General features: G+C 37.5%; 1 protein-coding gene across 4 annotated transcripts in view; it reads right to left on the bottom strand.

Annotated features, from left to right (window-relative positions):
* Dys (Dystrophin) overlaps nucleotides 1-26,165 on the bottom strand; it is a 932,899-nt gene that overhangs the window by 392,646 nt on the left and 514,088 nt on the right. For all 4 annotated transcript variants that reach the window (XM_090379791.1, XM_090379790.1, XM_090379788.1 and 1 more), the window contains exons 42-46: nucleotides 19,591-19,766; nucleotides 13,782-13,929; nucleotides 11,020-11,130; nucleotides 10,130-10,303; nucleotides 2,765-3,041 (exon numbers count right to left, since the gene is read on the bottom strand). In XM_090379791.1, the coding sequence (XP_090235917.1) occupies nucleotides 2,765-3,041; nucleotides 10,130-10,303; nucleotides 11,020-11,130; nucleotides 13,782-13,929; nucleotides 19,591-19,766 (886 nt within the window). The remainder of the gene's footprint in view (nucleotides 1-2,764; nucleotides 3,042-10,129; nucleotides 10,304-11,019; nucleotides 11,131-13,781; nucleotides 13,930-19,590; nucleotides 19,767-26,165) is intronic.

Below are 26,165 nucleotides of genomic sequence, written 5' to 3' on the forward strand. Positions count from 1 at the left end.
AACACTGCCTTGATAGCATCAGCAAATATTCTTGCACCCTTTCTATTTAAGTGTATTCCATCCCTGTAGAAGAAGTCTCCTGTTAACAAGCACAGACCAGGCTGAGAACAAATTCTACCCCATGAGCCTTGCACAATCTCTCCAGGGCTTCTTTTCAACATTGACCTGTATTTGTTAAGTAATTCCGCCATTCTCCTACTCTTAATATCATTGGTGCCAACGTGTACAACAGTATCACTTTTTGTGACGTTAAAAGTTGATGATGCTCTACATCATCAACTTTTGCCTCTGGCAGACATACATTGGTCCACCTACCCTTTTTTGCACAATATATCCCCCGTTTCCCTGACAACAGAATCACCGACAACAACTAGTTCCTATGGAACCGGCACATCCTGCCTTGGATATTGCTGCTATGTTGCCCAATGTTCAATTGCAAGCTCGGGCATTGGTGTGGGCAGCTGACAGCTCGACACGCCCCTCAATTTAAGTCCTTTGAGGGCAGCTACCTTGTTCTTCAAGCTCTCATAAAGGCACATAACAATGCTGAGTTGGCACCTTATTTCCTCACACTCCTTACATCCAGCACACACAAAGACATTCTCCTTGGCAATATCATGTCTTGTTCCCGATTGATCCACAAACATCAAACAAGCAGTATATTTCAAAAGGCTGTGATTCAGAGGACAGCTACACCCCTCAGTTCTCCCCTGAGCCACACCACTCCCACTACTTTGAGCCTTTTGCTTCGCTGCTCTGGTCGAAGGCATAATTTTGATTGAATTTTAATACAATCCCAATATAAATTTAATACAATTAAAAATATTACACTAAACTTCTATCCCAATGCAGTAATAACACTATACAGGGTGTCTCAAAAACACTGGTACAAACGTTTAGGGGAGGTAGGTAACATCTAAAGGAATGTGAATCGCATAGGAACCCATAACTGGAAACGTCACCGTAAGTCAGTAGACGCCGTGGTAGTCGTCGAACAAAAAGTATGCATCGATATACGAACTGTGAGCTGGCAGACATGCACCTAGTGTATGGATTAGCAGAGGGCAATGGATGAGCCACTCAACGAATTTATGGAGAACGCTTCCCAGACAGACATGTACCGGACCACAGCTTGTTTGTGCATGTGCATCAAAATTTGTGCGATTATGGGTCATTTAGAGGTAACAAGAGTAGTGCGGGCAGACCACATTCAACGCGAACTCCCACCATGGAAGAAAGTGTGTTTAATGCCGTCCAGAATAATCCTACTACCAGCACACATGCCGTTGCCTCTGCCTTAGGAGTGTCTCATTGCAGTGTACAGTGTGTCTGGCACGACGATTCCTTACACCCCTTTCATCTCCAAAGGGTTCAGTTAATGCTGCCCCAAGATCCTCCTGCACGTGTGGCTTTTTCGAAGTGGTTTCTCCAAGAAAACGTTCAAGACTTGAATTTTCCAGCCTATGTTTTGTTCACGGATGAGGCTTATTTCACTCGGGAAGGCTTATTCAATGAGCACAATGCTCGTGGGTGGGCTCACGACAACTCGCACGGTGTGTGCCCCCATACAGCACAACATCGCTTCACAATAAATGTGTGGGCAGGTACGGTCGGTGACTGCTTAGTCGGCCCATACCTGTTACCATCCCGCATGAACTCCGCTAAATATCGGATCTTTCTGAAACAAGTTCTACCAGGGTTACTTGATGCTGTTCCAGCAAATGTGAGACGCAACAATTGGTTTCAACATGATGGGGTGCCTGCCCATTATGGAAGGTGTGTTCGTGACAATTTGAACAGATGTTTTGGGCGTCGATGGATTGGCCGTGGTGGACCCATTGCCTGGCCACCACACTCACCTGATTTATTGAGCCTTGATTTCTTTCTGTGGGGGGCCCTCAAATCTATCGTGTATGAATCGCCTGTGGAGACGGAAATGGATCTCGTGGCGAGACTCGTCTGCGCTGCTGCTACTGTCAAAGAAACTACAGGTGTGTTCGACCTGTCCACCAATCCATACTGCGTCGGTGTCACGCATGCATCGCATCTCATGGTGGAACCTTCAAGCATCTGTTGTAACATCATGAAATGCATCCATCTCGTACTCCATTGTTAATATTATGTCAAATAAATGTTTGCCACTAATTACTGTCTTGTGTCATTTCTGCTTCTTGTGCCTCTGCTATTACTTTCCCGTGACGTTTCCGGTTATGGGTTCCTATGCAATTCACATTCCTTTAGATGTTACCTACCTCCTCTAAACGTTTTTACCAATATTTTATATTAAGCTCTACTAATATAATTGTTGTACGTTATGTGACAAGTTAAATAATTAAAACATGTAAGCCATTACTTCAGATGGGGCAAAAGAGAGAGAACTTTCATAGATTCCAAGCTTCTTAAGGATAACTTGAAGACTTTCCCAATCATCCTTAAGCCAATAAAGGCATATAAAGAACATCCTTAAGATAATGAAGAATTAAGTAGCATCTGTTTACAAATCACAACAGAACAATTACTGAGAATGAAATACAATAATAAGGATTCTTCTATATTCTCACTGTTGTATTCTATGCACCCCCACCCCTTTTATAATATAACCAAAAAAAAATGCAAAAATTAGGCTAAGAAAATAACTTAGTATGGTAAGCATGCAGAATTAATGAAGGAGATAAATTACAAGTAGTTCAAGCCTGCACAGTATACTGAATAAAAGATATTCATTTCAAATCTTTATTTATATATATAAAAATATAAAAATTACCTTCAATGACAGCAGAAGTTGTAACTGTAACAGCATTTGCTGGGAAATCAGCAGTGTTAATTTCAGATGGGGCAAAAGAGAGAGAACTTTCATAAATTCCAAGCTTCTTAAGGATAACTTGAAGACTTTCCCAATCGTGCATTAATTTGGTAAAATCTTCCTGAATTCCAGAAGGAAGTATCAGGCCTGCTTCATGAGAGCCCTTCTCTACATTTCTAAATTTTGTATCCATCTGATTAATGATTAATCTATGTTCCTGTACACACTCTTTAGTTACCTGCGGGAAAATAAATAGCACAATACAGAAAAATGGAACAATAACCCGGTATGCTTTGTTCATTTATTGAATTAGCTATGCATTGAAATATCAATTGTAATCCAAACTAATTGGTCATTGATCAGTTTGGGAAAATTTTAAAATTGAACCCACCTTTTATATACAACGATGAGCCAAAACATTATGACCACCTACCTAATATGATGTTGGCCCTCCACGTGCAACCAAAACAGCTCGTACCTGGCGAGGCATGGATGCTACAAGATTTCTAAAATGTGTCTTGTGCAATTTGGTACCAACGCGTAACCAGCAGATCTTTAACTCCTGTAAGGTCCATGGTTGAGATGCCGTAGATCAGAGTTGCTGTTCCAACACAAACCACAGATGCTCGATGGGATTGATGTCTGCGGAATTTGGAGGCCAGGACAATACCTGGAAGTCTTCCTCATTTTCCACGAACCAGTCTCGAACAATCAGGGCAGCGTGGCATGGCGCATTATCCTGCTGAAAGGCGGCACTGCCAGAGGGGAAGACCGTTGCCATGAAAGGGTGTACCTGGTCAGCAATGATGTTTAGGTATAGGTATATTTCGGTCTAACGGCTCCTGGGATTTCTCCCATCTCCACATATGTATACTGTATCGGACAATCCAGGGATTTAAAAGTATATGGGTCATGTGCTATGCAGCATGTTGTGCCCTTGTTCATTCGGCTTGTTAGCTGCCGGGCCCTTAATGGGACCCGACGTTACCATACCTTGCCACAGGGAGGCCGGCTGGGTGTTACCTATATAGTACTCTGGTGGGTCCAGCCACCTACTTTCCTGGGATTTCAGTGACTAGAACCTAAAAAAAAAAAAAAAGTGCTGCTGGCAGTTAGTTATTAGCATTTATTAGAATAATTTAGAAGCTTGCAAGGGGCTATCGCTGAAATAATATTTTCTATATGGCTAAATGGGTTGGGCAGGAAATTTTAATGCAGTTAAATTTGGATGCGTGGGGCTGAAAACACTGTGAAAGTCAACAGTAAAGGGGATGTGAAGACTGAAGACTGGAGCGAAGAAAAGGAAGTAAGGGACCGATAGAGAGGATGGGACGCGATTCCAGTGGAGCAGGCCCGTGCTCCACCAGAGGGAAGAGATTTGGGGAAGGGGAGGAGTGGGAGACAAAGCCCCCTCTCCCCACAGGAGGGGAAAGAAAGCACTGTTCAGGAGAGAAACAGTGTATGTTGAGTCATATGACAACCTTGGATGTCCTTTAGTCCAGGTGCCCAACAGGGCAAGATGGGGTTCTTCTGGTCTTCTGTGGTGTCTTTGACCAAGTTGAGTCAGAGTCTTAGTTGTGTTTCCATTACTCTGGGCCACTGAGGGATGCCTGTTGTCTAGTGATTGATATTGTCCTATTCATTCATGTCCTATACCTCCAACTCAAAGGGAGGATAGGGTCCGTTGTCTTGTGAACAGATTTTGCACAAAAGGTGTGAATGCTTTGTAGGTCTCTTCCTCTTGTAGAACGACGTCCTCCTGGTTTCGAAGAAGTGAGTAAATCTTGGCGTATAATTGACATCTGAGGCCCTCGTATTGGGTCACACTCATAGACCAGGTACTCCCAGGACTCCTCCTGTCCACAGGAGCACCGCGGAGTAGCTGAGATTCCAAAGTCATATAGCCTCTTTCTAAATGAGCCATGTCCGGTCAATAGGTAGGTGGTTTGGAGTCCGGGCAAAAACCAGGCTGGGTAGAGCAGATAAACTTCTCCGACATCTGGTATAAACTTCTTAGTAATGGAGCTTTTGTTAGTGAGGTTCCAGCGATTTTGCCAGTGATTTCACATGTTGCAAAATCCATCTGTTCTCCACAGTTTTGGAGTTTGATGGGTCTAAGATGTTTAGGTAGGTGGTAGACGTCAGAATGCCCCGCACATGAACAACTGGACCCAGGGTATCCCAGCAGAACATCGCCCAAAACATGACACTGCCACCACCGCCTTGTTTTTGTCCCACAGTGCATCCAAGCGGCATCACTTCCCCAGGTAAACGACGCACACTTACCCGGCCGTCCACATGGTGCAACAGGAAACGTGATTCATCAGACACGTTGGTGAACCATGGTTAGCATGGGCACTCAGAGTGGCCTGCGGCTATGCAGCCCCATTTCCAGCAGGGTTCTATATACTGTGTGTTGTGACACATTACTCCTGTCACCAGCATTCCAATTACTGGTGAGTTGCGCCACAGTTGCCCTTCTGTTGCCACGTACCATTCGGAAGAGCCTTCAAGCATCGATGAGCCATGGTCATCCAACACCTCGCCGGCGGTACGTGGGTTTTCCCTCCTCGAACCACTTTCAGTAGGTACTAACCATGGCTGACCGTGAGCACCCCACCAGCGATGCAGTTTCGGATATGCTCTGACCCAGTCGTCTGGCCATTACAATTTGGCTTTGTCAAACTCACTTAAACCCACTGCCTTTCCCATCTGAAGAACAAGAGTAACACTGATTAACGGAGCTCAGTATCAGGTGTTTTCTATACCGTGTCCCGACATGTGGTGTAGTTCACCTGCAGTTGCTTCAATTTGCATAACGACTGGCAGGTCATAATGTTTTGGCTCATCGGAGTGTGTGTGTGTGTGTGTGTGTGTGGTGTGTGTGTGTGTGTGTGTGTGTGTGTGTGTGTGTGTGTGTGTGTGTGTGAAACTGATGATTTCCATACTATATATTCACCCGGTAAGACACCCAAACAGTGCTACAAGAACTGTCCAGGCGTCTTACCTATTAGCCTGCCATTAACATTTCTTACATTTTCAATTTCATCAGTTTTGTCACTAATGGATAGCATTACACATTTAATGATACTGTTTCAAAACAGTGGGTGTTATGATACAATTCACACACAAGTACAAACTACTTAACTGCAGTAAAGTACAGTATAGGAGAAGTTGTGCTAAATTATGGGTCACAAAAAAATACTTTGAAAGAACTGAATAAGAATATAAAATATTGAAGTATTATTTTAATTCAGGCTCCCCAAGTAGTAGTAGTAGTAGTAGCATGTGATGCAAGAAAGCAAGTGTATGAGCTTATGCAGCATCAGCCAAAAAAAAAAATCGCGCCATTCCCTCCAAATGCCTTTCCAGTTCCTCCTTGAATTTATTCAACCTATCAACTTCCACAATGACAGATGGAAGTTTGTTCCAGCAATTAACCACCCGCTGGCTAAAGGCAAATTTCCGCACATCTATTCTACATCTGTCTTTTCTTAATTTGAATTTATGCCCCCTTAGGTTCGTAATCTGAACAAGTGGAAGGATCCCATCAGAATTAAGCGTGCTCAACCCATTCAAGGCCTTATATACCTCAATCAGATCACCACGCAGGCGCCTAGTCTCCAGCCACTGCAATTTGCAGAACTTAAGCCTCTCTTGGTAAGAGGATCCCTTCATTCCCCTCACCAATCTTGTTGCCCTTCTCTGTACATGCTCAAGTAAATCTACATCCTTCCTAAAATTAGGTCTCCAGACCTGTATGCAGTACTCAAGGCGTGGCCTGACCATTGCTTTATACAGAGGGATAATCACTTCCTTTTCCCTGCTAGCAAAATTCCTATATATCATTGACAAAACCCCATGACCAGCCCTGGCAGCCTGTCTGCATTGCTCAGAAAACTTCATATCTGACTGCACAATTACTCCCAGGTCTTTTTCATTTTCTATCACCTGAAGTGTAGTACCACACAGTTGGTACATTTCTTTGGGGTTACTTCTACCCATATGCAGTACTTTTTACATATGCAGCATTTGTCAAGGTTAAACTTCAGTTGCCACTTCTTAGCCCATCTCCCCAAATTATCTAGATCCTGTTGCAGTAGCACACTGCCATTACTGTCATTAACAACCCTGCCAACCTTTGTATCATCTGCATGCTTCGACATTAAGCCTGATATACCTTCATCAATATCATTGATAAATATAAAAAACAACAGTGGACCCAAAACTGAACCCTGTGGTACTCCACTAATAACATTAGTCCATAAAGAGCAACACCCATTAATTATCCCCCTCTGTCTTCTCCCACTCAACCATCCTTTTATCCATTGTAGCAACTTACCCTTAATACCATTCTGCTCCAATTTGTACAATAGTCTTCCATGCGCAACAGTGTCAAAAGCTTTCCTGGAATCCAAATATATGATATCAAAATTATTTTTTGCATCCAGTTCCTTTGTAACCACATCATAATATCCTATCAAATTTGTCAGACAAGACTTTCCCTTAACAAACCCATGCTGTGTCTGAATTATTGCTGCAGTCTTGTCTAGATGATCCTGTAATGCATCTTTAACCAGTGACTCCATTATTTTACCCGGAACAGAAGTTAAACTAACTGGTCTGTAATTACTCGTGTCACCCTTCGATCCCCCTTTGTGAACTGGGGATACATTTGCACATCTCCAGTCCATGGGAACCTCCCCTGAGTCCAAGGATGCTCTCGTAATTATGGCTAAGGGTGTTGCTTAGTTGCTTTGCCGCCTCCTTCAATATAACTGGATAGATCCCATCCACCACAGGTGCTTTTCTTATGTTTAACTTCAACAATTTCTCCTCCACTTTGCTTTCAGTTATTACAAAATCATTATGTATCCTGCTACAATTTGATAACCTTCTGCCATTTTCAAACCTTTATAATTCCTCATGTGTGAATGTAGATGCAAAATACTCATTCAGTTTGTTTGCTATCTGAGCAGGATCATCAACAGTCGAACCATCGATGTCAAGTGGACCAATCAGATTCATCCCCTTTCTTTTTGAGTTTATATAACAAAAGTTCTTATCCTTTCAAAAGTTATGCATAAGAAGAATTCTGAAACATGAACAGATCACTTTTCCACCCTACATATAATGCAAATTATATAATATATATGGTATAACAACAAAAACTGTAAACAAAACTTTACTATACTGCAGTTAAAAAAGAGTTAGATCACTGAACTTAAAAGGAAATAAAAGTATTTGGAATTAAATTCTGCCACCTGACATTGCTAAGTTAAAACATGACTAACCTTTCATTAGCTGAGTAATAAATTTTCTTTATTGTTATAATGATTTAGCTGGTGCAAAATAAACTGATACACATGCACGAATAGAGCACAAATAGGTAGCACCAACTGCCAGTTCCTTGATTGATTGAGATAATTAACATCTCACTGTAAAGTACTAGACAAATCATTTCTTTTAACTGTTCAAATTAATAATATCAATAGCAATGTGAAAAGATTACACAGTTTAGGCTAAAATAAATCACTTGCTGTATGAGTAATCCAGCTGATGTTGAACAAAGTCCTGTCTACAAGAGGCTCTTATGCAAAACAAGTTTAACTACCCTGATTTTGAAGTCAAATAAATTAAATGCTTTTTGCAATTATTTTTTATTTTGTGATTGTGCTGTAGTCTAAACAGTTTAAGTAGAAAATATAAGTGCAATAGGACTTTCTGGGAAAACCAGGTTATAACTTCAGAACCTTGACGTACCCTGGGGATATGATATCATCGTTCTATTCTTTCATCCACACTATTCTATTGTGTAAAAAACATTATGGGAATCCTATAGTCTCAAAACTATTTTATTAAACACATTGGACAGACAACTTGTGTAGTCAAGACCCGCTAATTTTTAGCAGGTCTCGACTGTCCAACACTATTCTATTAGTATATCAATGACCTTTTATTTAAAAAAAATTAGGACTCCTATTTGTGACTTTATTAATCACAGTATACTGCATTTCTCTTTGACAAATCTTCACTCTACAAACAAAAAATTATCAAACATCCACCCAAACAGACCAATCACACCCTCCTACTGTCACTTTCATTTTCCCGGTGTTTATGTCACACCAAACTGACTCAACACTGCGGTGGCCACCCAGTGCAGTGCTGAGTCAACTTAATGCACTGCTTTAGATTTAATATGCTTCTTGAGTAAGGGTATAACTGTCCCCTCCTGTCCTTTCTGCACAGCAGAGACAGGGGAGACTCCCAGTGCTGCAAGACCAGTAACAGGATACACTATGTCCTTTCTGTACATACAGGCAATTCCCTCTTTACGATAAGCTGTTACAGTTTAAACAAGAATCAATGGATATCAAGCTTGAGAGTGAATAGGCATGAAGGAGGAAGTAGTCCCTGCCAAAATCAAATAGGACACACTCAATTGACATATTCCTATCTGCTTATCGGGGAAGACCCACAACACTGTCATTCCAGACTTATCATAAAACTCATTCTTCTAGCCATAATATCTGGAGCACAATTTTTAAATTGTTTTCTCATACAGGAATCTCTAACACTAAATCATTTTATAGGAGATAAGGCAAATCTACTTGAATTTGTTCTTAGAGAAGATAAAACCATTTGACAGATTTTAATTTTAATTAAATCTTAATGGAAATCTTGCAATACAATAGAAATAGGCATGATTTGGCCTTAGCAACCCACGTGCCAAAAAACAACATAACAACAACTTAAAAGCTGTACTAAAAGTAAAGAATTCTTCACTATATACTTTCTGAAAATCACAAACTTAAAATCTTCAACTATTTGCCCATTCGTACTACTCTTTATATTTAGGATTTACTATCAACCTCTTATATTTAGGATCATGTTAAAAATTTAGGCTTTCTCTTTTAATTTATTCCCTTGGTGTTTTTCCTTCTGAGTAGCTAAAATTCTAAATTAATTTGATTTCATATAATAATAAACACTTCTCTAGATTTTTTTTTTTTTATGACAAATCACAAAAATCTATTCCTTTATTTAATTAAAAGAATGGTATTATAAAACATAAAACAAATCTTCACTCTATTTTACTATTGAAAAATCAAAAATGTTCTTCAGACATCTCCAATCTTGCTATTTAATTATATTGGTCCTTTTATTTTAATACTAATACAATATGATAATTTTTTATCACTTTTATATTAATATAAAAGTGATAAAAAAGTCTGATATAATATTTATCCTCATGTATTCTTTATAAAGTAAAGTACATGATATATTTTTTTTTAATTTAAGAAAAACTAGTAATAATATACCTACTGTATTTTCTTCTGAAGGATTTCTACCAGCCGTGTAAGTGGCCAGCCTTTGCTCTGATATCTGCTTTGCCTCTGTAACCCATATCCCTTCAACCTTTAGGTGATCTAAAAACTCACTTAAGTTCTGCACATGCTGATCAAGCTTTTGCTTCTGCTCAGGTAACAATGTTGTAACCTACAAAAGTTTTAAAAATTAAAAGAATTTTTTTAAGAAATTACATTTGTTTTCTGAAAGTACAATAAAACATGATGTAGCTAACATACATTATAAATACATCCCGTCTTCTATAATTCTTCTTTAATACCTTCTCAATAAAGGTTAAGTAATGTGAAATGAATCCATATTATAAAAAGCCAACATTATAAGTTAAGGTGTGATTTTATATTTCTTCAAGCATATGGCTCAAAACCCAACATATTGTCTCCTCTCTCTCTCTCTCTCTCTAAATATTTTAGTATGTCAACCCCTTGCATAACAATACCTATCCTCCTGACTAAGCAAGACCTAAGAAGGTTTGTATAATTTTTGAATTTTTATAGAAATTTTATAAAATTCATGGTAACTTATTTTAGGTAGCATTATTTCCATATAGGTACAGCAGAATGTACTTGTAAAATCCAAAAACACTTGGGCTGTCTTTTTGAAATTTTGTTACATAGTGTAATCTATGCTGCAGTCATTTAGGTAATTAAATATCTTTGTGGAAAACATAATCATTAAATTTCCTTGAAAGTTATATGATTTGGAAACTTGATTATTGTGTGTGCATATGTGCGCATGTCAATCAGTACAAGAGGAGGATGGGTATGATACAGATGACCCAGGTTTCTGACAATTTTTTAAAAACTGTGTGTGTGTGTGTGTGTGTGGATGTGTCTCAATGCTCATACCTTATTATATCTTTTCTCTAAGGCTTCCACATCCTCTGTCTTTAAGAGAGTGCCAGCTAACATGATAGATAATAAACTTGCTCTACGGTGAGGTATTTCCCGTTCTGCCCTCTATAACAAAAATAAATTGAAACAATAATCAAAAACTAAAAATTTTAAGGATAAAAATACATTTCCATATTGTAATAACTGTTGACAATTACATAAAATTATGATTTGATCTTGAGCTTTTTTAATAAATTTTCTGTTAAATTCAAGTAATTGTTAAATTCAAGTAATGTAAATTAGTCTCATTATGCTTACTGATTATTAATGGCTCTTCCATGTATGATTTCATTTGACTGCTTCTGAGAAATTCTTCTGTTTTGAAATGAATTTACATGTCAAATTAACACTGCAAGAGAATTTTAGATTGTGTTCTGATACTTGTTTGACTACCTAATAATCATTCTTATAATGTTACTTTCATTGACTATTACTGCATCTTGAAAGTTTTTATTTATTATATGTTTATGCAATTTTATTCCTGAGCATTTAGCAGAACACTGTGCTGTTGTTTGGGTTTAAATGGTGCATCAGCAACTAGGGCTATAATGCGCCAAGCAGAACACTGTGCTGTTTGTTTTTCTAAATGGTATGTGCGTGCACTTGTGTGTGTGTGAGAAAGAATGGCTAAATTTAACTTGGGCCTTTTTATTAAAAAAACCAATGCCAGTGAAGGAAGTAATTTTTATGGTTGGTTTCAGCAACATTTATTCTCACTTCCTGCCATGTGATCATACTCCTAACACCAGTCATTCTAAGTATAAAAGAGAACTGTAATAACAGATTTCTGGCCAAAAAAAAAAAAAAAAAAAATGTGAAACCTTGTTAAATTCCACATTGTATGGTGAAGAGAGCCTATAATGCACAAAGCTGCACCAGCCATGTACAATGTCTTCAGAGAGCCACCAACTGACTGCACGTTTATGCCCAGATGATCACTGTCACTAGTACAATCAATTGTCATGTCAAAGGAATGAATTTGAAAAACTGACATAATACAATGCATGATATGGCATCCAAACTATGCATAAGTGTTGGAAGAATTAAACAATCATCATTTATTATTCAAAAAATGTGTACAGGATAAATGACAAAGGTGTAAATGTTCAACCAGGTTATTTGCACCATTAGAGGAAGATGCATTTCTGCTACAAATATTGGCTCACTAGTGATGCATATACTGACAAAGATAAAACATTTCACACCTGAGTCAAAACAAGCTGGCATGGAGTACAGACTTCCTGCCACCCAAAAAATTCAAAAAACCCATTAGCTGATAAGGTAATGGTTAATATATTTTGTAATTCAGAAGGTAATCCATGTGGATTTTCTGCTGAGATACTTTGACAATTAATAGAAAAAAAAAAAAAACCTAAAATAAACCTATTTTGCAATAAGAAATTGGCAAGAAAATGGCATGTAAGCTGTCACAGAAGATAGCTCACTGTGAGGCGCCTCTGTAGCCAGGTGGGCAGGAGCAGCAGTGCGTAGCACACGCTTCTTGATTAGACCAGGGTTTGAGCCCGTGGCCACCGAATACGGAGGATATGGAAAGGTCAAGGAATGACCACCGCATATCCCTGGAGCAATATGGCCTTAGTTGCTAATGCTCCTTTAAAAAAAAACAAATAATAACAAAATAAAAATAACGGCTCACTGTGTGACAATACACAACCACAACTTTTACAACACTAATCTGGGGCTGAAAAATCATGTACCACTCTCTTTATGAACCAGGCCCTACCCGAAACATAAATTTTAATTGTTCCAGCAAATGAAACACATCTAGCAAAGTAGAAATCTTTTTATTTTTTTATTTATTTATTTTTTTATTTATTTATTTTTTTTTTTGTTAGTTGACGTATCGGCTTCTGTGGCCATATTGCACCTCCCAAGGTTTTCGCATTTTCTACTCTGATCCAAGCGTGAGGCGGGATTCGAACCTGCGACCTTTGGGTTGCCAGGCAGGCACTTTACCCACCCGGCTAGCCCAGTTAGCAGAAACCTCAAACAGATGAAGAACTCAGTTGCTGTATTGCAGTAGGCTACATGATCACCCTACATCTTTCTATAGTGCAAGCACTGCTATAACAGAATAAATGTGTTAGTGTACAGAGAGAATAACAAACTTCTTTTCAAGGAGGGATAGTATAGTCAATGTGGTAAGTATATATTCCATCTAAAAAAATAATAAAGTCCAGGTTAATCTTGAACTATACTTGTATATCAATAAATATAGAAAGTTTTAAAATTATATTGCAAAGATATACACAATCCATAGAAAACTAATAGCAGATATTCTTACTAGGACAGGCAGAATAAAAATATAGAAACACTACTTACTACACTGACCTTGATCAATATTATCAAATATTGTGTAATGAGAGAGGAAAATAAACAGGAACATACTGGATAATTAAATAAAATTGGACTTTGCATGCTATTCTTTCATGTAATTTCTCTCTCTACTTTCATTCTATCAATTCTATCCTAATATTTAAGTACTTTGTAATGTTCTATATTTTTTCTGCCTCTTTTAGCTTATAAAAAAAAATTCCACATTTGAAAGCAAGGGTATGAACAGTTGTGGAGAACAACTTCATAAATTGTTTCTTATCCTATAAAATTCCAGTTTGTAGAATAAGGAATTACTTTTCTCTTTCAGTTGTGACTGAAAAGGAAAAGTAATTAAATAAAACATGAAAAATTCTACACACCCTGACTTTATCAAGCAATTCTTTTGCTGCAGAAAGATCAGCAGGATGAAGTGTACCACTAAGTAATGTCTCTGTTTCATCCAACCAGAAAGTTAAATCTTCCATTTCTTCTTTTACTTCTGCCAATGTATCACTATCTTTTTCAAGTCTAGGGTAAAAATATATATTTGCATGCATATTATCTTTATAAACAGAAATGTAAGTGAAATTCAATTTGAGAAGGCTTATTTAAGTAAAAAATTATTAAAGGAAAGGAAAGTAATCAACAAAGTAATCCTGAACTCCAATAAACAACTTAAATGTTATTTCTACTATAATAACTGTATTTAGTATAGAGTATATAATAACTGTATTTAGTAAGACCAAATGATGAAAGGAAGAGAACTTTTTTTCTGAAACAGCAAAAAAATAAAATAAAATAAATAAATAATTCAAATAAAACAGAATCTTCATAACATTCTCACAAAGTAATCATCCAGTTCTGCTTTAAACTTAGCCAGATTCACTGCCTCCACCACATTGGGAGGCAACTTGTTCCAACATTCGACAATGCACTGCCCATAGGTGAAGTTCATGCAATCCTCCTGAGATTATTTCCTGAGATTTATACTTGTCTTCTGGCTTGTGTCTTCAGTGCCTTATATACCTCAATTAGATCTTCCTTCAGATGTCTAGTTGTCACACTGCAATCCATGTTTCCTAAGCCATTCTTCATATATTCCATTTGGTTCAAAAATGATTATTAAGTAAAATTCTGTTTGTTTCTTAAAAATAACTTAAGGACATTTATGATCTGTTCTTAGTAAAGCAGTCTTGAGTTGCCAAGCTTTGCAGTCCACTTCTTCTAAGCCACTCTTCATGCCGACATGTATCTTCATATCTATATCTACAATACATTTTCATTCCTATTTCATTTGGTTGGAAATTGAAAATAGAGTGAAAAGCTTATTTTTTTCCCTTAAAAATAACTTAGACATTTATGATCTGTTCTTATTACAGTAGTTGTTTATTTTTCTACACATAAAATGTAACTTTTATATAATTTTATCTAATCATAAGTACCCTACCTTGATTTTTTCAAGGTGAGGGGAACAAATAGTTTGATGTATTTAACATGTTAATTTGGCAAGTTTCTTTATGAATTATAGTGCAACTAGTAGAACTCAAGTTAATTCTAATGAAAACTAAAAAGGGTTTAGGGCTGAGAGGCTCAGACTGAGAAATTTACTCGATAAACAAGTTAGTATAAAACATTATTTTTAATTCATAGGAAATCATGAAAATAGGTGAAATGGTATCATTTTTACTACATCTCATATTGTAAACGTCTTCACAACAAGTTGCCAATTATCGTGCTACCTTAAATAAGCAATGTTTCCCCAGTAGAGAAGACTAATGTTACTTATTCTCAGCAGATATCACCACCCCCAGATGGCACCGATTCGAAGTCTGTTGGCCTCTTAGTGGTGGGCAAGTAGGTATCCTAATGATACAATGAGTGACAACCTACTTATGAAGTTTTAACTTCACCATATGATAGATGCCAGATGGTGTGCAATAATAAAGTACGAAAAAGGATTTAGGAGCTGAAAGCCACAAGCCTATGGGTAATTTACTAGATGAACAAGTTAGTGCAGAGAATCATTTTAGTTTGTAGTAAATCACTAAAGTAGGCGAAATGGCATATTTTTTTTTTTTTTATGTTTACTACAAACTAAAATGATGCTTTGCATTAACTTTGCACTATGAGCTACCTGATAAACTGAATGAGTATTTTGCATCTACATTCACACATGAGGAGTTATTCAAGGAGGGGAATGCCAGAAGTTTATTAAATTCTAACAGGAGCTAAGTGATTTTGTAATAACTGAGAGCAAAGTGGAGGAGAAATTGTTGAAGTTAAACATAAGGAAGGCACCTTGGGTGGATGGGATTTATCCAGTTATATTAAAGGAGGCAGCAAAGGAAGTATGCAAACCCTTAGCCATAATTATGAGAGTATCCTTGGATGCAGGGGAGGTCCCTGTGGACTGGAGATGTGCAAATGTATCCCCAATTCACAAAGGGAATTCGAAAGATGACACAAGTAACTATAGACCTGTTAGTTTAACTTGTGTTCCGGGGAAAATAATGGAGTCACTGGTTAAAGAAGAATCTAGACAAGACTGCAGTAGTAGTTAAGACACAGCATTGGTTTGCTAAAGGGAAGTCTTGTCGGACCAATTTGATTGGATACTATGATGTCGTCACAAAGAAACTGGATGCAAAAAATAATTTTGATATCATATACTTGGATTTCAGGAAAGCTTTTGATACTACTCCACATGGAAGACTGCTGTACAGATTGGAGCAGTAAGGCTTTAAGGACAAACTGCTACAATGGATAAAGGGATGGTTGAATAGGAGACGACAGAATGGAAATCAATGGACACTGCTCTTCGTGGACTAATGCTATTAGTGGGGTTAACCAGGTTTCGTTGCTGGGCCTTGTTGTTTGTGTATTCATTGATGTTATTGATGAAGGTATATCAGGCTTAATGTCCGTGTTTGCAGATGATACAAAGGTTGGCAGTGTTGTTAACAACGGTAAAGATAGTAAAAAAAAAAAAACTGGATCTAGTTAAGTTGGGCAAATGGACTGAGAAATGGCAACTGAAGTTTAACATTGACAAATGCAAAGTACTCCACATGTAAACCAAAAGAAACATACCAACTGTGTGGTACTACACTCAGGGAAGTGGAGAGTGAAAAAGACCTGGGGGCAATTGTGCAGTCAGATATGAAGTTCAATGAGCAGTGCACACGAGCTGCCAAAGTAGGTCATGGAATCTTGTCAATGATATATAGGAATTTTGATAGCAGACACAAGGAGGTGATTATCCTGTTGTACAAGGCAATGGTCAAGCCACACTTTGAATGCTGTGTACAGGTCTGGAGGCCTCATTTTAAGAAAGATGTAGATTTGCTAGAACAAGTACAAAGAAGGGGAAACAAGTTTGGTGAGGAGAACCGAGGGGGTGCTTGTACCAAGATATGATTAAGTTCTGAAAATCGTAGTACCTGGAGACTAGGCACATGCGAGATAATTATTGAGGTGTATCAGGCTTTGAATGGGTTGAGCAAGCTCAGTGCTGATGGGATTCTTCCTCTTGCTCAGATTAAGAACCTGAAGGGGCATAGATTCAAATTCAAATAGATGTACAGAAATTTGTCTTTAGCCAGCTGGTAGTTGATTGTTGGAATAGACTTCCATCTCTTGAGGAATTTGATAGGTTAAATAAATTTAAGGCTGAACTAGACAAGCATTTGGAGTGAAATGGGAGGGTTTTTTTTTTTTTTTTTTGGCTGATGCGGCATAAGCTTGCTTTCTTGCATTGTATGCCTCAACTAATGCTAATCTAACTTGTTTATTAGTAAATTTCCTGTATATGAGGATTTCAGCCTCAAACCCTTTTTTTAGCACTTTACTATCACCCACCGTATGGCATCTCTCACATTGTGAAGTTAAAACTTCATTAACTGAGTTGTCACTCATTGTGTCACTATGGCATCTATCTGCACACCAATGAGAGACCAACAAGCTTTGAAATGGTGCCATCTGGGTAATAGTATCTGCCAAGAATAAGTAACATCAGTCTTCTCTACTAGAGAAATGTTGCTTATCGAGGTAGTGCAACAACAGGCAGCTCATTGTGAAGGTGTTCACAATATGAGATGTAACAAAAATAAAGCCATTTCACCTACTTCAGTGATTTACTACAAACTAAAATGACACTTTGCACCAACTTGTTCTAATTAAAACTTAAAATTGCTGTATTGAATGTAATGGAGTGGGACCCAAAGAATGATGATTTTTGTAGGATAATTAATAAACTGAACTTGCTAGAACAAGTACAAAGAATGGCAACAAGATTGGTGAAGGGAACAGAGGGGTGCGTGTATCAAGATAGGCTTAAGTTCTGCAAATTGCAGTGCCTGGAGACCAGGCAACATGCGTGACAAATAAACTGAAATTTAAACGTTGAATAAATTTACGCATACATGAATAACACAATCAAGTCTGAAAATCAGATGCATCTCTGAATTAAATGGCACAAATTTCAAATGGTTTGAATGTGCTTAATATATTATCCTGCAACCTTTATCATCAAGAAATAAAATTTACTCTCAAGAAACTATATGAAAATCAGTAAACCGTATGCTCTAGTTTTGGTCAATTATGATTAAGAATATTTAATTCAAAATGGTTATGCAAGTAAGTTCAACATAAATTAGCTATTCAATCAGAAAATCAGCAATACTCTGGCTGAAATTACCAATGCAATTTATTTCTGCCATTTTAAATCATATATTTAAATGTAGAGACATAATCTATTAATGTTGCCAAACTCACTAAAATAAAACCAGGCAAAATTGTTTGTTTATTTTGTGAATGTATATGAAGTGATGCACAAATGAGAAAGCTCAAATTCTGCATGTTTTGCATTTACAAGGGTGGTCAAATGAAAATAACTAATTTTTTACAATAACTGGTACTTTACAAAAAAAAAAAAAATCTCTACACAGTAGCCTATGTGCACTATTAGCCTGTCTGCACTTTTTATACCCTGCTCATGTCTTTGAGTTGCTGTTGGCACCAATCTTTGATGGATTCCTCCACTTCACCATCCATGTGAGGAATTGAAGTCCTGCTAGATCATTTTTCATTCTTCCAAAAACATGACCCTTGTAACACAATAAACCTAGGCTTTACAGAGGATACTCAATCACTTCCCAGCACAGTTTATGGATGGTTGCCATAGCGTCTTGAGGTGCCTTGTCGCAAAAAAATAACAGTCATCGAGTGTCAGAGCCTCTTGTTTTTGATGACATATTACAGATTCATTAAGAGGATTCTCACCTCTACATCAGAAACAGACAGTAACAGTTCCTACATGCTTTCCAAAGTCTTGATTTTTTTTTTTTTTTTTTTTTTTTTAGTTGTGGTAGTAGCTGATGTTTCTATTACACACTGATATCTCTCTCTCATCCAAAGTGACTGCATCATATCTCATTCACAAGCACTGTGATCCAAGAAATAATTTCCTTCCTCTTAATAATATTTTAAATTATCATGTTAGACAGACACAATCCCATCTGAAAATTTATTTATTTATTTTTTCCATCATTGAAATACTTGGGAACCCACTTGCACATATATTCTTCTACCAAAATCTTTTATGATTTATGGCATAGGGAGACCCGAGTCTGATATCTAGCTCTCTGACCACACATTTAAATGTTGCACCCTGATCTGCTTTAATGATGTCTGCCAAGACAGTTTCTTTTCCTGAGTGGGTCATCTTCCAGAGTTTTTCTTCGTTCATGGTAAGAACCTTCTCATTCACACACTCATGGAAGTGACATACAGTTGTTGACATACAGCACTTCTATGTCTTAGTGAATTTCTGCTGGACACACCAACCCACGTAAGAAACTGAATAACACTGCTGGCTAGCGGGGATGTGCCCATCACTGTGAAAGCCATACTGTCTTTGCTACTGCTGAACATCACTTAACATGCATATGTGGAAGGACAGCCAACATGCTTTATTGTTTAGTAGAAACTGAATCCCTAAATCACATCTATGGGGCATTAAATGTCACAAGGGTGGTTCACTTGACTCACCCTTGTGACACTGTTTTGACAATTGTTGCTTTGTCTGTTTTTGATATTTACTGTTAGTATCAATTCAATTCAGTTTAGTCTTCTGCTGAAGTACTACAAGAAAAATTCCAATAACTCAAAGTAATTTAAGTAGTATCTTACTTTTCCCTTCTTGATGCAAGTTCAACAACCAAAGCTTTCCACCTCCTATTTAGAGATTCCATCTGTTCTTGAAGTAAAACTGCATCGGGTGCCGAGCACTGTTCTGCTACTTTCTTACTGGTCTTGTTTACCACCTCAAGAATGGCCATTTTTTCTGTTACTTGTTGCTGTAGCATCTATTTAAAAAATAACATACCAAAGGAATCAATGTTTCTATTGCCTACTCTATTTCATTTGGTAAAAGTTCATATATTTCTAAGAAATATATTAAACCTATCCAACTAAAAAATGGTTAGTTATTCATTACTGCTATGCAGAAAACAAAAATAATGTTTACAAGCAGAAAATTCTATAATTAGCAATAGACTACTCAAACTAAAATTGTTTAGACATTAAATTAGTGAATAGCTTTGTGTTAACAATGGTAAATGAATAGGTTTGACTTTTCTGTGCTCTCCATACAGTCAGTCAAAGTATAATGCAGAATCTATGCACATAGGGATATGGACTACACTTATACAGTCCATATCTGTTGGCCTTAATATGGATTTACATCAAATGGGTATGAATTTTTTGTCAGAAAGGAGCACAGTAGAAAAATCTTCTTTCCCCCAAACTAAGAAATATCCATATTTTCAGCATGCAAGCAACAAACACAAAAAAAAATTGGTAGAATGGTGTTTCAAAACTTACAATTATAACTCTTAAAGACTGCAAGGAGGAAGGGGACATCCAGTATTTAAAAGAGCGTGGCAAAAATCAACTCATCCTTTGTTCTTTACAAATCTCTGCTCATCAATTACCCACATGGAGAAGGTCAAAGAAAAATAGTTTTGATGTTACCTACCAAATTTTCAATCAAGACTCGAATTATTCTTAACAATGTAATTTTGTTGCAGTGTATTATTTTCTCATTTGAAATTCAAAACCTAATATACTATTAGTATACCATTACTAATATACCATTTAATACTACTAAAAGCATGCTCCATTTTAGTTACAAGAGAAGAAATTTCTTGCATTGCAAGAAAAGGCTAATCTCTTGTAGGTTATTGTTATGAAGTATGTTATGTAGAAGTTGCTCTCTAATCAATATAACAAATGAGTAAAAAAGACCAGTGCCAAAGCAATCATGCTTCTTCATCATTTAAAAGGAAGAGGACGGTGAATATGTGGTCCAGTAAATTCACAGGTTGTTTCAGAACAGCCTACATGCCTGTCAAGAGTTAAGTATAAAAGGACCATCACAAAATATGTACACAATACCCAATGGTTCTGTCTGCATTTTTTTTAATGAGGGTAATAGTACTAGTAATAGTGGAATGTGATGCAAGAAAGCAAGTGTATGCTTTCTTGCATGCAAGCAACAATGAGCTTATGCAGCATCAGCCAAAAAAAAAAAAAAAAAAAAATCACGCCATTCCCTCCAAATGCCTGTCCAGTTCCTCCTTAAATTTATTTAACCTATCAACTTCCACAACAGCAGATCGAAGTTTGTTCCAGCAATTGACCACCCACTGGCTAAAGGCAAATTTCCGCACATCTATTCTACATCTGTCTTTTCTTAATTTGAATTTATGCCCCCTTAGGTTCGTAATCTGAACAGTTGGAAGGATCCCATCAGAATTCAGCGTGCTCAACCCATTCAAGGCCTTATACACCTCAATCAGATCACCGCACAGGTGCCTAGTCTGTAGCCACTGCAATTTGCAGAACTTAAGCTTCTCTTGGTAAGAGGATCCCTTCATTCCCCTCACCAATCTTGTTGCCCTTCTCTGTACACGCTCAAGCAAATCTATATCCTTCCTAAAATGAGGCCTCCAGACCTGTACGCAGTACTCAAGGCGTGGCCTGACCACTGCCTTATACAGAGGAATAATCACCTCCTTTTCCCTGTTAGCAAAATTCCTATATATCATTGACAAAAACCCATGACCTGCCCCGGCAGCCTGTCCGCATTGCTCAGAAAACTTCATATCTGCCTGCACAATTACTCCCAAGTCTTTTTCATTTTCTACCACCTGAAGTGTAGTACCACACAGTACGTTTCTCTGGGGTTACTTCTACCCATATGCAGTACTTTGCATTTGTCAAGGTTAAACTTCAGTTGCCACTTCTTAGCCCATCTGCCCAAATTATCTAGATCCTGTTGCAGTAGCACACTGCCATTACTGTCATTAACAACCCTGCCAACCTTTGTATCATCTGCAAACTTCGACACTAAGCCTGATATACCTTCATCAATATCATTGATAAATATACAAAACAACAGTGGACCCAACACCGAACCCTGTGGGACTCTACTAATAACATTAGTCCAAGAAGAGCAGCACCCATTGATTACCGCCCTCTGTCTTCTCCCACTTAACCATCCTTTTATCCATTGTACCAACTTACCCTTAATACCAATCTGCTCCAATTTGTACAATAGTCTTCCATGCGCAACAGTGTCAAAAGCTTTCCTGAAATCCAAATATATGATATCAAAATTATTTTTTGCATCCAGTTCCTTTGTAACCACATCATAATATCCTATCAAATTTGTCAGACAAGACTTTCCCTTAACAAACCCATGCTGTGTCTGAATTATTGCTGCAGTCTTGTCTAGATGATCCTGCAATACATCTTTAACCAGCGACTCCATTATTTTACCCGGAACAGAAGTTAAACTAAATGGTCTGTAATTACTCGTGTCACCCTTCAATCCCCCTTTGTGAATTGGGGATACATTTGCACATCTCCAGTCCGTGGGGACCTCCCCTGAGTCCAAGGATGCTCTCATAATTATGGCTAAGGGTTTGCTTAGTTGCTTTACCGCATCCTTTAATATAACTGGATAGATCCCATCCACCCCAGGTGCTTTTCTTACATTTAACTTCAACAGGTTCCCTTCCACTTTGCTCTCAGTTATTACAAAATCATTAAGTACCCTGCTACAATTTGATAACCTTCTGCCATTTTCAAACCTTAATAATTCCTCACGTGTGAATGTAGATGCAAAATACTCATTCAGTTTGTTTGCTATCTGAGCAGGATCATCAACAGTCGAACCATCGATGTCAAGTGGACCAATCAGATTCATCCCCTTCCTTTTAGAGTTTATATAAGTAAAGAAATCCTTGCTGTTTTTCTTAGCATCTTTTGCCAAGGATTTCTCATAATCTGCCTTCGCCTGCCTAACCTCCTTTGTAACTTGGTTACAGATCGACTTGTAGCTATCATAGGCTTCTGTGTCACGTGTTAATTTGTATGCATCCCATGCATTTTTCTTCTCAGTTACGAGTCTCATTAGTTCATTTGACAACCATTTAGGCCTAAACCTTGAACAATATTTCTTAATAGGTATGAAACATTTAGTAGCATCCACGATTAATTCCTTGAATGCATCTCACTTAGAATTTACTGTTGGTAACATCGTCAGTTGATCCCACTGTACAGAATTTAAAAACTGTCGGAGACCACTGTACTCGCCTTTACGGAAGCAAAAACCCTTTCCTTTACCCCTGATGGTAATTAAATCTTTAAGTAAATCCCACGTCAGTACACTGTGATCACTGCCACCTAGTGGTTCTTTTATCTGCAAATTCCTAATACATGAATGATCACTGCTGATAACCAGATCAAAAGTATTACTTTCTCTAGTTGCCTCTCGAACATGCTGCTGCAGAAAACAATCATCCAATAAATCCACAAAAGTCTGATTGGTGTGTGAGTGACCAACCCACAAGTTCCAGTCAATATCTGGGAAGTTGAAATCCCCCATTATAAGACATTCCGATTTACTAGCCCACTCTATTTCTCTGTCCAATTGTTCATTGTACTCATTCGAGTCATTAGGCCTATAACACACTCCTACTCTTATTTTTGCTTTCGCAGTGCTTATGTCACACCAAATTGACTCAACAGTGCACTGTTCATCTATATCAACTGGATGCACTTCTTTTGATTTTATGTTTTTCTTAATTAACAGCATAATACCTCCTCCCTTTCTATCCTTTCTGTACACATTGTACTCCCCAAATTCCAGTTCTGCAATCCTTATATCTGTGTGACGCCACGTCTCTGCTATCCCAACAATATCCGCCTTTGATGTCTTGACCAACACTTCAAATTCATCAAATTTATTTACTATACTTCTAGCGTTGGTATACATGCAAGTATACATGTTCCTATTCTTATTATTAGTTACCCTAACACATCCCATATACCCACCTGTTTGACGATGATTGCCATCAGTCCCTGAACCCCCCAGCACCCCTCGCTCCAGGTCACTACTTATTCTAATAGAAGTTGTGCAAGAATCACCTTCACCTCTACCTTCGGCTACTTTTAACCTTTTAGTCTGTGAATCCCCACAAGCTATCAGTTTTCCGACCCACCTAACACTGCCTCGATAGCATCAGCAAATATTCTTGCACCCTTTCTATTTAAGTGTATCCCATCCCTGTAGAAGCAGTCTCTCCTGTTAACAAGCACACACCAGGCTGAAAAAAATTTTACCCCTTAAGCCTTGCACATTTCCTCCAGGGCCAAATTGATTGACAAGGCTCTCAGCATGTACTCCCTCCTATTGTGTCTGGGCAAAATTGCAGACACTTTCAAATTTAACCCTAATTCACGACTTTTTTGCAACATTGACCTGTACTTGTTAAGTAAATCTGCAGATCTCCTACTCTTAATGTCATTGGTGCCAACGTGTACAACAATATCACCTTTTGTGCCCTTAAAAGATGACATATGCTTTACAATGTCGTCAACTTTTGCCCCTGGTAGACATACCCTGGTCCTGTTCCATCTATCCTTTTTACACAATATATTCCCCCGTCTCCCTGACAATAGAGTCACCAACAATAACTAGTTCCTTTGGCAACTGGGCCAGTTGCCTGATGCCCAGGAGTGAGCTCTATCATTGAGTTGGGCAGCTGAGAGCTTGACAGGCCCCTCATAATAATTTCTTTGAGGGAACCTACCCTACACCTCAAGCTCTCATAGACACCCAGTAGAATGCTGAGTTGATGATTAATTTCTAGACACTCTCTGCACCTGCTAGATCATGTTCTGTTCCAGAGTTCGGCAAACATTTCACAAGTTGCACATTTTTTTAGGCTGTGATGATTTGGAGAATTTCCCCCCTCAGTTCTCCCCCAAGTCAAAGCACTCCTGCCACTTTGTGCCCGTTGCTTTGCTGCTCTAGTCTGGGGCATGATATTTTAAATTAATAAGATCAATAAATTTAATTAATTAATTGTCAATACTACGCTATCTAATAGAATCCTAAATGCAGTGATGTGTATTACGCTATATAATTATATGTTACAGCTGCCTAGTTACCACAATTAAAAATTTGAATTCCCTACTACTCTATACAAAAACAATGGCTGCAAAATTTGAACGAAATAACAGTTTACGTATATTAAGTAGTAATCTACAAAAACTCTTTATCTAAATTAAAAATAAAAAATAACCAGCGTAACAATAACTATAAGACTACGTATAAAGTACAATATAAAATAACAATTAGGTAAATAAAAAGGCAAACACATCACTTTTTCGGAGCCTGTAATTCACAGCTGTAATTTTTAAAGAGAGTCAGCGCACTCTTCTAATTAACTACTGTTGAGACAACGAAAACAGGCCTATTTAGCTTGATAAAAATGAAACATTTTATACTGTTCTAATTATCTCAATCATATGCATTGCAAATGACATGTATTGTCAGCTTGGTCCAAAGGAAGATATGGAAATTATGAGATACTGAAGACATGGCTCCCCTCTCCAAGGGTATCTGGACCTAACATCGTGGTTTCATTTTGTGGCCTGTGTTTGTGCCATCATTGCCATAAGACATTCCTGAATTGAAACATAGGATTACTGAAGCAGTAGCAATATCATTAATTACAACAGACATGCTGGTCAAGTTCTAGAAAGAAATAGACTATCCAATTGATATTTGGCATGTGACTCATACTGAATGCCTGTACAAATTCTCTCTAAAGATTCTCAGAGTTCTTTGTCTATTTGTATGTTCCAAAAAAAAATAAATGCCAATATTCATTACTATGATTTTTTTAAACAGCTTACTTTTTTTTTGAATCATCCAGCACCAGATTTTTGAAGAAAATATGTTTTTTCTGGACGACATCATAATATCCCAATAAGCTGAAGACAAAGCTTGGGTTGAGAATAACTTGATTACAGTTATATTACATAATATATTCATTCAAACTGAGGCACTGGGCCAGTCAAATCAGAAAAGGTGATCCAAGTATTTTCCAAAAATGAAAACGTTCTATTTAAAAACATCAGCCACATTTGGAGAAATCTGAAAATGCAACAAGGCATTTGAAATCATGTTGCTATTTTAAGTTGCTAAAAGCACAGCACCTGCAAAGTTGTAGCTAGTGATAATCAATTTATAATGCAATACTGAAATTAAATTAATTTTTGAGAAGGCAGATGATAAAATGGAATTTTACAAGCAATACAAAGAAAAATACATTTTCAAATCAGAGATTTTCCTGCAAAAATAGTACTTTTGGCAGTACATTGTAAACTATTTTTATGAAAATTGGTGA

Source organism: Mastigoproctus giganteus, chromosome 8, assembly GCF_048544385.1.
Source record: "Mastigoproctus giganteus isolate SK-2022 chromosome 8, ASM4854438v1, whole genome shotgun sequence".
Classification (NCBI taxonomy): Eukaryota; Metazoa; Arthropoda; class Arachnida; order Uropygi; family Thelyphonidae; genus Mastigoproctus; species Mastigoproctus giganteus.